This window comes from Parambassis ranga, chromosome 24 (genome assembly GCF_900634625.1).
Source record: "Parambassis ranga chromosome 24, fParRan2.1, whole genome shotgun sequence".
NCBI lineage: Eukaryota > Metazoa > Chordata > Actinopteri > Ambassidae > Parambassis > Parambassis ranga.
The window spans coordinates 1,686,008-1,697,489 of NC_041043.1; the positions used below are offsets into that span (position 1 = coordinate 1,686,008).

The 11,482-nt window shown below is 40.4% G+C and overlaps 1 protein-coding gene across 1 annotated transcript; it reads right to left on the minus strand.

Annotated features, from left to right (window-relative positions):
• Nucleotides 1-4: 4 nt before the first annotated feature.
• On the minus strand, nucleotides 5-3,913 carry katnbl1 (katanin p80 subunit B-like 1). The gene is made up of 10 exons (XM_028397249.1): nucleotides 3,759-3,913; nucleotides 3,099-3,223; nucleotides 2,938-2,975; nucleotides 2,475-2,745; nucleotides 2,269-2,384; nucleotides 2,137-2,187; nucleotides 1,939-2,028; nucleotides 1,613-1,717; nucleotides 1,083-1,176; nucleotides 5-607 (listed from the first exon to the last, which is right to left on the minus strand). The coding sequence occupies exons 2-10, from the start codon at nucleotides 3,210-3,212 to the stop codon at nucleotides 575-577; spliced, it is 912 nt and encodes a 303-aa protein (XP_028253050.1). The 5' UTR covers nucleotides 3,213-3,223; nucleotides 3,759-3,913; the 3' UTR covers nucleotides 5-574.
• Between the last annotated feature and the right edge of the window lie 7,569 nt (nucleotides 3,914-11,482).

Genomic DNA, 11,482 nt, shown 5'->3' on the forward strand with positions numbered 1-11,482 from the left:
ACAGTTTTGATTCTTATCAAATTTATTAAAAGAAGATTAAAAGAATCACTTGTTTTTACATTTTACATCATACAGTCAAGTGTCATAGAAAGAGGCAAAATAAGAGTAAGAAAACAAGCTCTAATAACTTAGGACTGTTGCAGATTTAAGTTCCTGATTCCAGAGAAACCAGGCACAAAACATCAAACAGCGGAGCATTCATCACATCCACACGTGCACTTGCATTTCACAGCTAAGAGTGGTGTATTCAGAGACAAAAAGCTTGGCACTTCATAGAGCGACATTACATCCAGTCTCATGGAGGTCCGATAAACATGCCCCTTCACAAGACGGTCCACTTCAATGTGAAGCAGTCATTTGCTGTGCAGGAAAAGGCTCTCTCAGCTCTCCCCAAGAGTCTCCAGCTCTAACTGAGGGAGTTGTCTGAATTGTCAAGTTCAGTCCCAGTTAAGAGGTTTGAGTTTAAGTAGCAGTTTGGACCAGTCCATTTCTCTGGCATGATTATCAGTTCACAAACACAGCCGTGATCGGCAGTAGTAGTGGTCACATCCTCAGGGCGCTACATTGGCAGCTGTCAGAGCAGCTGTGACAGATAAGCCTCGATGGCCTGCAACACAAAGTAGAGATAGAACATAAGTTGTCGTCATAACCAGTCAAACAGTCTGCAAGTCTTAAAATACCATCTGACTGATGAACACAATGACACAGTACTGTGATTACTTTTGATGTTGACATAAAACTCAACACAAACAGGATTTAACATCTAATGACATGAATCTTTTGTGGTTTGATGTTTTTCATCATGAAACAGGAGGAGAAGATGGAAACAACTGCAACCACAAAAGCCTATGGCGGCCATGGAGAGTGCTTTTTTAGGATGGGAGTGGCAGGCAGGGTCCACCCAAAATCAACACAGGGCAGACAGAAGTTCTACGACAGATATCCAGGTGACACAGAGCTCTTTACACAAACTCTGTCATGGATATGTTGAAGTAGAGCTTTTGCATTAATTTTCATTTTCTCTGATTTACAGCAGGCTGCAAAATACAATTTAAACAACACAACACAGACATCCTTCTAACCTTTGCTAGGTCTCCTATAGATCCTGGAATCCAACATAATCTGGCTCCTTCCTTCCACAAGTCCTTCAGCTGCTGTTTCATGACTTGAATATTCCTGTAATAAACATACACAATAAATACAGTATATGGAGAGAGCACGGGAAACGCACAATCTGTAGCTGTAAATACGTTTCCTGTGCCTGTTAAGAGCACTTATACTTTACCTTCACTGAACTCTCCAACAGAAACTCAACATGTACAATTACAATTATGGCTTCATGCAGAGAAAGTACTTCCAAGTATGTAGAATTCATTTAAACTCACTGGTGCTACATCACAAGCTTTGATATTAAAGTACACTTTGTGGCTAATGTATTCATCTCTACAATTGGATGAAGTCCAAAATAACTGTAATAAAGTCTTCTTTTATGCTGCCACGACATGTTGTGGAGGTTGACGTGTGAGGTGAGACTTATGTAGGCTTTTACAAGATGGGTTCATCTTCAACTGACTAAGTGATCTGACAAATAATATCAATATTCAATGCATACCTGTCTTCTGAACAACTGTCCCGCAGTCTTTTCTCATTTTTAGAAAGTTCTGGCCACCACTTCTTGACGACGGCTTGAACCCAGTGTAAACCCACCATTATGTGTCTGTAAACACATATAAAGAAAAGTCACAGACATCTTTACAAAGTAATTTAATTCATGAGATATTTACAAGTGTTAAGTCAAAGGCATTTCTCTGCTCCGCAAGTGTTCTCACGTCAGATCATTATTCATCACACTAGCTTAAACTTCTTGTGGATGGAAGAAGGATCATCCAGAGAAGCAGAGCATTCAGATTAATTATGCATTTCCACTTTGATACTTACTCTTCATATTTACTGGAAAGAACCACTTTAACTTGGGGCATGAGGTCAACGCAGCAGCCAAGTGACAAACATGGTGCTTCAGCTTGAAGGCTGATCAGAGAAAACATTGTATATACTGTGTAAGTATCACTTTGTATAATCAAATAATGCATGTAAAGACAGAATATTTCAAAATTTTAATATAAAGATGTGACTTACTTGTTTGTTAAGACAGGTAAGCAGTCAAGTAACACCCCTGTGTCTTGAATTCTGGGAAACAATAAGGAGGTGAAACATGAAGAATTAAGACAAATGACCATACAGCAGTATTAGCAATCCCATCACTGTTACCTCAATAGGTAGGCTACTAATTCACTGGCATTTCTTCGCCACAGCGTTAGAGCTACTTTAAGTCTGAGATTCCTTCCAAAAAGGACATGCGTCATAGCTTCGTGGTCCTTTGATAACTGCACATGGAGAAACAATTCACATAAGTGACAATGAAGTGTCCAAAATTCATACTGCTTTATAGGAATAACTACGGCATTGTTTCTTACCTCAGTTAAGTCGCTGTATTTGGAGCTGGCCCCTGCCATCTTGGAGGCCTCTGCAGAGTTCACCGGGAACCCACAGTAATTGCCCCGCACATCATCGGAGCATGTCAACTCATTTTCTTTGTTGGCCATGCCGGGGTTACAAGAATTGCCTACATCGGACGTTGGGCGGTGCAGCTTTGTGCCCACCTCCTCCAATGCGCAACCCTTCCTCTTGCAGGATGACAGTCGCTTTGCTTTGCCCGGACTGTGTACTTTGTAATGCACCTGAAATCTGCCGAGAGGGAAACATATAAAAAGCTGTCATAGTTTTGAAAACCATCAGAGTCAAAACCACAGACATCGTAATGATGGTTATAGAAATGTGCCTGAATGATCCAGTGACTGAGGAATGATCTGTGGGACACAGACAGTGAGTGAGTAATCTTAATTGGATGAATCCCACAGATGTGGATCAGAGACTCACCTGTCTTTATCTAATTCTTCCTTATTAATAATATCCACCTAAAACAAAAGGATAGGGGATGAGGCCACCACTAAAGTCTCTACTACTGCACTGCACTTCACAGTCACCAGGATTTAAAAGACAAATGGACAGTTCTTACACTCAGCAAGTCACCTCCTTACCTGCTTCATGTTCTTTTCAGCAGGAATATGCAGGCAGGACCGCAGAAAGCCATTGGATTTACCCTGCTTGATCTTAAAGACTTCCCGTTGCCACACATACTCACCAGCTGCCATAATAAGGGATACTGTTGGATAAACAATAGACGGAATAGTATCATCACTCAAAATGTCAGGAGTTAAAAGTCACAGTCACTTCTTTTCGTAGCCTAACTAACAGGTTGGTTAACTTTGAACAGCGTGTGGTCTTGATGATGAAGTGTGACAAAACAAGACGAAAGGCACACATTCAGATGAGATAATCAAAACAAAAAACTTCACTTACAAAAGGCGTTGGCTGCTGTTAGCCAAACTGCGCTACACCAAAAGTCGCTGAATGTTGACATGAGCTAATGAAACACCACAAGTTTGTTGGGAGTGCAGCACTACATTCCCTTACGTCTCTTGGCTGTAAGTTAGCTCATGTTCAACTGTTAGCTTTAACTATTAGCATTTAGCCCAACTGTCATGGAAACACAAGAGACGTAGAAAGTTACTAGCAGGGCCGCTAAGGGCGAGCTAGCTAGCTTGTTAGTTAGCCTTCAACCTCAGGGAGCATATGGCTTCATGAAAGCTAGTTCAGATGTTGTTTCCACCATTTACACATTAAAGGTAAATACCAACCGATTCATTTTGTAAGTTGTCATGAGGGCTCCTCAGGTGTGTAACTCCAAAAAACGTGAAAAAGTGGTTAAACTCAAGCGCTACTCCCCTCTGTGGCAGTGCAGACGGCTAGTCTTCAGAGTCTGACTTACCATTCAAATGAATACACCGCCGGTGTGACTGTGAGGATTGTGGGATTGATTTCGGCAGAAAAAAGCTGGAGCTTTAGCGACGACTGCTGGCCGGTACGGCACACGTTTAAAGCTGCGTGCTGTGGCGCCATCTAGTGACGTCACGACTGTAATACAGGCACTTTATTAGTGCTGTATTATGAACACCTGTGCACGTTACTGCAATTTAAGGTTATTATGGCTTTTTAAATTTATACTGAAATACTAGGTGTGAAGAATAATAATAATCTAAACTAAATCTTTAATGTGTTTTATAATTTAACATTTGTAAAAAAAATCCTGTGAGTGGATTTAATGTTTTCACTACACTTAGCACATGTTTTGAATTTAAAGAAAAGCATTCTTATCCAAGGATTGCACCTGATTTTATTGTACTATAAATCCAACGTTAATAAAGAAATAAAATGCATAAGTATAAAAGAAAGAAAATAATCAAGTTATGTACTTTCCTGAAGGCTTATGAAGCTGCCAGACTAGGCCTTAGTACAAGTGCCTACTATGATTCTGTACAAGCCTCCTCATGTCTCACTTTTTTTTGTGTGTGTGATTTTTGTTTTTCTTTCTGCAAAAGGTCTGAGAAAGGGCAGTTGCTGTGTTACACAATAACTCACTCTCAAGGTGTCTTCAAGAGGGGACAGAATATAAAACGCCTCCAGGCTGTTTTGCTGTTTGTCTCCACTTCCTGTGCCTCCTGAGGGTTGTTAGGTCAAAAACATACATCTCTTACATCTCATTTGAAATAGCAGCATATTGATCCTGAGGAGCAGGATCTTGGATCTTGGATGTATCAAAATGTCAGGGTTAGATTACAGTTTAGTTAGCATGAGCTTCCAACTTTTTATCATATATGGTTTTTCTACACAGGCATGTTATTATAAGTCAAGATGACATATCAGCCTCTCACCTCTGTGCTGCAGTCATGTGGTGTTCTACAATGTTCACAGACTAATGTGTTTTTGCAAAAAATCATGTTGCAATGTGAAGATGACCTTTGACCTTTTGACAATAAATATCATCACTTGATCAGTTCTGACATTTGTGATGTTTTTGTTGCAAATACCTAATACATTCCTGAAATATATTGGTGACCTTCGACCATCAACTTCTGTGCTCATTTTAAGTCCAAGTAATGTTTGAAGAAATTCCTTTGGTGTGTTCTCGAAATCCTGTGGACCTGATCGTGTGCCTTTTCTTTAAACTTCCTTCTCCATTATGTAAGACTATTTCCTGGTATGTATGAGGTGCACCCAAACCTTTTGTGGGCTACACAAACACACACAAACACCAAAAGAACAGAAGAGGTGGAAGACTCTCTGAATGATACAGGGTGTGCATGGTCATAAAAAAAAAGATGAAAATCAAAATAAGCACTCATAATGGCAGACCTGTCAATCATTCAACCACCACTGGGCTCACCTTACAGTGGAAACAGGAACAACAAGATCCACAGTTTCACTCAAATCTTGTCATCAGATTTTCTATATTGCTGTATGCCATGGCTTATTAAAATAACTCACAAAGAATTAATGATGGATTTTTTTTTAGTTTCCTGCAATTATATTCATTAAAAAACTCATATCTGTCTGTTTCCCAGACAGCCACAAAAATGAAACTGCCTTGTGGCTGTTTCTGTTCACTGTCTAAACCTCAGTGAGCAGCTGCACATACACCAACCCAAACATACCTCATCAAAGCAGGAGGTTTGCTCTCATTTGTAAAAGAAATCAATGTTCTGTTGGCATGCAACTCTTCCAGTTGTTTGAAGATTAATTTCATTTTGGTATTTGGTGGCATTCAAAAGAATTGAAATGTAATTCATGCTGCCATTAAAGTCAAAACACAAAACTGCTTTTACAGGAATGACACAAAATATTTGGTTTGATTTATTTTGTGTTAAAGGAACAGTTCAAAAAATATATATTATATATATAAAATATCAATTTTTGTTGCATTCTGATTCTTGCACACAATGAAAGGAAACATCCACGAGGTATTTTGGGGTGAATTGTCCCTTTTACAGATTCAACCAATAATTTCCAATAATATTTTGAAGCTGTTTAGAGAATTAGTATTTTTCTGTTTTGCATTAGAAGCCCAGGTGTTTCTGATATTCTGTCCACCCCCGTGCAAGCTTCCCTGTGCTCTTTCTGTAACATATAGCAGCAGGGTTTAAGCACATATTAGCTGTTAGAGAGTGCATTGTTTTGATTCAAATATATTAGCATTCAGATGTTTCAGCTTAAACCTGAAGCAGATTTCATTATTATAACTGAGTAATGTGAGTAATGCAATCAAAACCTCTGCAGCATATGAAAAATGGACATTTAAAATGGATGCATTGACAGAGGTTGTGGAAAATAATTCAGTGCTATAATATTTACAGCTTCATCACTCTGTTGATTGTGTGATTTATTTCTCTGCAGAACCTCAACACATTGTGTAGCATGTGTGATGAGTGGAAATGGATTATCTGCTGCATAAATCAGCACACAGAGTGAATGTGAGCTGACTGTATTCACTTCAGTCCCCCGGGGCTTTCTGTAAACATTTCTATAAAATGAGACAAACATAAATCGCTAAATCTGATTTTCTCAGACAAAAGCAGCCACCCACAAAGGCAGTGTAAGAGTATTAGGAGATTTACATTAACAAGGAAGGATTTATATGACAAGGTTACCTCCAGATAGAAAACAGTGCTTGTTATAGTCTGTGGGTGTTAGAAATTTAAGCTGGACTTTGTCTGAGGTGCAGAAAAATAGCCTTCATATTGGTGAATGGCTTAATCTGCCTTAGCAGGACGTGCTTATTGCTAAGAAGCAGGGAGGAAAACATGTTTGTGGTGACTGTGGGACTGTGTTATAGCCCCACGCTCAGAGGCTGTTCTGGCATGAAAAGTGAGAGTTCTTGCTTACTCTTCGGGCTAAGACAGAAAGATGTTGCAATGATGAGACCTGATGTGACATTACAAACTGTCTTCACAGACAGCAGTGTTGCTCTGCCTGACTGCTGAAACAAACTGAATGATCGCAACAAGTACAAGATGAATTTCCATAAAATTTTGTGTGTTAAAAATTTGTGTACTGGGAAATTAATTTACACAATCTGCCATTTTTGAGGAGGATCCTGAGTATATTTTCTCCACCAGTTTTCAAGCATGGATGAGACCCGGGTCCAGCGCCTATCTTCTCTACTTCTAGGATGCAAAGGAAGTGCTGCTGGTGGAATAAGGGTCACACTGCAATGATGATCTCTGAGACAGCTATAGGAGACAATCATGATGATCGGGTGTGGGACGCTGACAAGAGGAGAACATAAACTACAGTATCTTACGCAAGGAGCTTAACAATCACACATGCTACAAAGTGTGTGTCATTAACAAGTTGAAGCACAGAGTCCCTTTGGGGCTAACAACAAACAAGCAAATTAATCTGTTACTTTCTCTTATCAAGCGAGGAAGAGGACACGCTACTGAATTTACTCAGACCAATCAACTCCTGCCCCCTCCACCTCACAAAAGCCCTCAGATCAGGGGATGAAAAAGCTTTGGCCGGCTGCCCTTGAGTTTAGTTGTAGCCACCAGAGCTTAATGTGGGTAATTGTGTTGACATTATGTAAGACTGTTTTGAAAGGTGCTTTACACACAGGATCTCTGTTCTTCTCTTCAGTGAAGTGTTCAGGGTCCACGTCCACAAACCGCAAACCTAACGGAATCAAAAGCATGGCAGAGATCTGAGGGTGGGCGTAGTGATTTCAGCATTCCTGGGATGGGACGGTGAAGTTCTCAAAGCGAGCACTTTGACTCATCAGCGCTGAAGCTCCCTGGAAAACCGTCTGATTACTCTACCAACCAATAAAATGACACCAGCTGACTTTCTGTAGAGAAGTCTGTATTTACCTCTACAGAGATCCTGTGTTTGTTGAACCTCCTCTCAGGTGGCTGCACAAGAGTGTCCTCAGAGAACCGGCTGATGTAATTTTATTGAAGTAATAATGACTAACATGCATCAGCTGAATGGCTTGAGTGTGGGAACCTCTTTGAAAAGTTGTCGGAATAACAAATTTTCTCACATTCAGATTTATTTTTGGGATTTTGAGTGGGTTTTTTTTAAATCTGTTTTTAATGTATCTTTCTGCCTCATTAAAGTCCAGCATGCCTGAATCTTTACTCTGCCAAGTTTGTTTGCAGCTTTAGGCCAAAAGTGTTGATTTATATGAGGCTTCGGTCTGCTGGGGAGGCCCGTGTGGATGAGTGACAATCTCTTTTCTGTTACACTGAGTCAGGACAGACAGATCTCCGAGTAGGTGGCCCTTTACAGCAAACAGATGCTGAGAGTATGAACTGTTGTCATCCTTTAAGAGCTCCTTCTGGCACTAGATGGCAGTGCGTGTCTGTAAATGCTGGTCATCTGCTGGATGTCTTAGCAGGAGATCCAGTTCAGTTTTGAATGGTCTCATAGAGTTTTTTTTTAAATTTTATTTTGCACAGACACAAAGTTTCACAGATGCCACAAACCTAAGACAAAGAAAGTCACAGAAGGGAGGGACATGGTAGGTGGGAGAAGCGTTTGATCCCATATAAGCACCAGACACAACATATAATAAATTATGCCTGTTTACTGTTGTTACACTGTTGTTATGTTGACTAAATGCTAAACATCAAGCGTTGTTAAGGCCCTGTGTTGTTTTAGGCTGAGCTCAGTTTCAGTTTGACATTTGCAGGAACTATGTGAGGAATTTAACGATGTTACCAAACACTGTGTACTAATAAAAAAAGCCGTGCTCCATCTGGCCTGTGCCACATGTTACTCAGTGATAACAGCAGGGAAATCCACCTAAATGTAGTGCAGGTGGCACATGTGGTAGCAGGTATGATGCTGGATCTTTCTCAAGTGATTATCAAACGGCAGAAGCAAAGGTCAGCAACAACTGCTGCATCAGAGCAGTTCTGATCGTTTTATATTAACAATAAATAGTAAATATGGAAGCTTTCGAACCCTAAGCAGGAGGGTTTCTTTGTAAGAATATATAAGCACCTATTCATTACAAGCTTTACAGGCATGTAAATGTTTTTTTTTTCCACACTACAGCAACAGAGTAGTATAGAAGCCATTAATCAGCAGGTTGGGGATGTGTTCCATTATCATTTAAAACCTGGATATTTTCACTGATTTAATTACACCACACTCACAACGTCGAATCATGACACAAGGGCAGCTCCTGAACGGCCATCACTCAGAGCCTAACCTCCGTCAGACCATCGCAGGCGAGCTACATCTCAGCTGCTCCCTTCACTTCTGACCTTTGACCCTTTGCTATCATTCACTCCTCTTTTACTCATATACATATTCTGTATATTTTTACTCTGACCTCTCCTCGGTCTGCTTATTATTCTGTGATAATACATCTCACCAGCTGAGTGCTACTGGGAACATAACACTGTCAAACGCCTACATTACTCACAATAATCACTTAAATTCAGGATGTGAGCCTTAGGCCGGGCCAGGAAAAACACCCTTGTGTACTTTCATGGCGTGTGCACGGGCCAAATGATGATAAAATGCTCCCACACTTGTAGGCTTCTTAGCATGCATGGAACATATGGTTGCATTGAGGTTCTCCTTATGTTTATATGTGTTCTGGCAGAGATTTATAGATTGAATTTGCTGAATGTGTGTCTTGGCTTGAAGTTTTGTTCTGTATTTTGGTCATTCATAGCACAGAGCAGGAACCTGTAGGGGTTAACAGCATATATCGCCCTTGTTCTGCAATGTCAACTAAAGCCCATCCACACTATTCTGTGACCATCTGGTGAGCAAACAGTCCTGCTGTTTCTATAAGACAGATCAGTTCTGTGAGAATCTAGATATAAAGGTTTACCGGGTAATTGGGTTTCAGGGCTTGTGATTATGGTTAAGGTTAATATAGTTCAAGGGCATTTGCACTCAGTTACAACAATAAACACGTGGTTAAGATGTAGGATTAATATGGTCACACCTTAAAAAACCTTGCACACAGTACTTTTGTCCCTTGTTAAAGGGGAATGTTTTGTAGACCATCTAAACCTAAACCATCTTAACCCATCTATCATGGCTCCCTCTCAACAGCCTCTTTTGCTGACCCTGAGATACCAACGCACTAACCCAGACCTAGGCAAAATACAGCTGTAGTCCCTGTGCCTATGTGATGGCCCTTGTAGAGGTCTGGCCTCCAAATCAAAGAAGATATCAGGGTTCTTGCAGGGTCCTAAAAAGTCTAAAAATGCCTAAAATTTAAAACTTTATATTAAAGGCCTTAAACAGTCTTAAAATGACCAGATTGGCCACATAAAACGAGAATAAAACCCTGCAGTCAGAAGCTGCTTTTGCATCATCTCTCTTGGAGGCTTGGATAGATACCATTGTTTGAATGTGGCACTACAAATCCTGCTGGGGTGTTGGCTGTCATGTTTGAGATGCCTGCGTGTTCAGTCACTTCGCCTTCTTGTCGTAGAGAACATGAGGAAGTGTGTTTTCAACGAGGCTTGGCTTGATAACAGCGATTTTCACTTGAGTCTCACTTCAAAGTGGACAAACACCAGCTTGCAGTAAAAAGTTCAAGCTATCTCCCAGTTTTGTATATCACCTCTGCCGCCCTCACCTTTGTCAGCACCTGATCCCTGCACACTCCAGCACACTGTCACTATACCACTTCGAACGACCTTCGAGCTAGATTTGGTTCCAATGAGACATCAAAATTGGAGGTGCTTTGGATTCTTCACTCAGTTAAAAAGCATCTGTCATACAACAGTTGTACTGATATTTGCAGCATCTTGTTTTGGGTAATGAGTCGTGTTGATCTAAAATTTCATTCACAATGGTGTTGAAATATCTTAAAAAGGTGTTCAATTTAACTTACTAAAACCTGCAAGAACCCTGATATATGGAAGCATTAGAGCTCTTTGTACCTCTTCACATTCCCTCCTGTTGCTGTTGGCAATGTTTTTCTGTTGCTTTTCTTTTTGGCCTTTAGAACCTTTGGTTCTTTGTGTAGAGAAAGGCATCCACACACGCACAAACAACAAGGAAGTAACCTAACCTTTTTATATAATGATTGGTCTCTGAGGCCCATCTAACCAGCCTGTAAGTGACTGTAGAACCACACCTGTCAATCATAATGCTAACTATGTTTCTGTGTAGTGAAAGTCTAGTGAGATAGCCAATGCAAAAATTCGGCCCTCGCACGGTTGTCACAAAAAGGGACAGATGAATAGAGATACAGCTTCGTCAGGGTTCAGCGACAAGGTTAGGACACAAGTGCAGGACAGGAGCGGTTCACAGTCAACAAAGTCTTTATTTTCTCCAGGCAGAGTCAGGAAACAAAGATAACTCCCAATCACAGAGTTAATTCGAAAAATACAAGTTCTTCTTGGCTTGGTTTAAATACAAAAGTTCTTCATGGCTTGACTTAGCTTACAGTTCTAGATAAAACAGCATGGATTTCAAGATAGTTCAACAAAAACAAAGAAGGATTTACCAGACAAGGACAAAAGCCGTAAAGGCTGGCAAGACGTTGTGA

Bases quoted from the DNA above. Each gene is read 5' to 3' on its own strand.
- katnbl1 (XM_028397249.1), bottom strand. From the start codon at position 3,212: ATGGCAGCTGGTGAGTATGTGTGGCAACGGGAAGTCTTTAAGATCAAG. The intron at 2,976-3,098 runs GTAAGGAGGTGA...CTTTTGTTTTAG, and splicing joins CTGAAAAGAACATGAAGCAG to GTGGATATTATTAATAAGGA. The intron at 2,188-2,268 runs GTAACAGTGATG...ATTGTTTCCCAG, and splicing joins TTAGTAGCCTACCTATTGAG to AATTCAAGACACAGGGGTGT.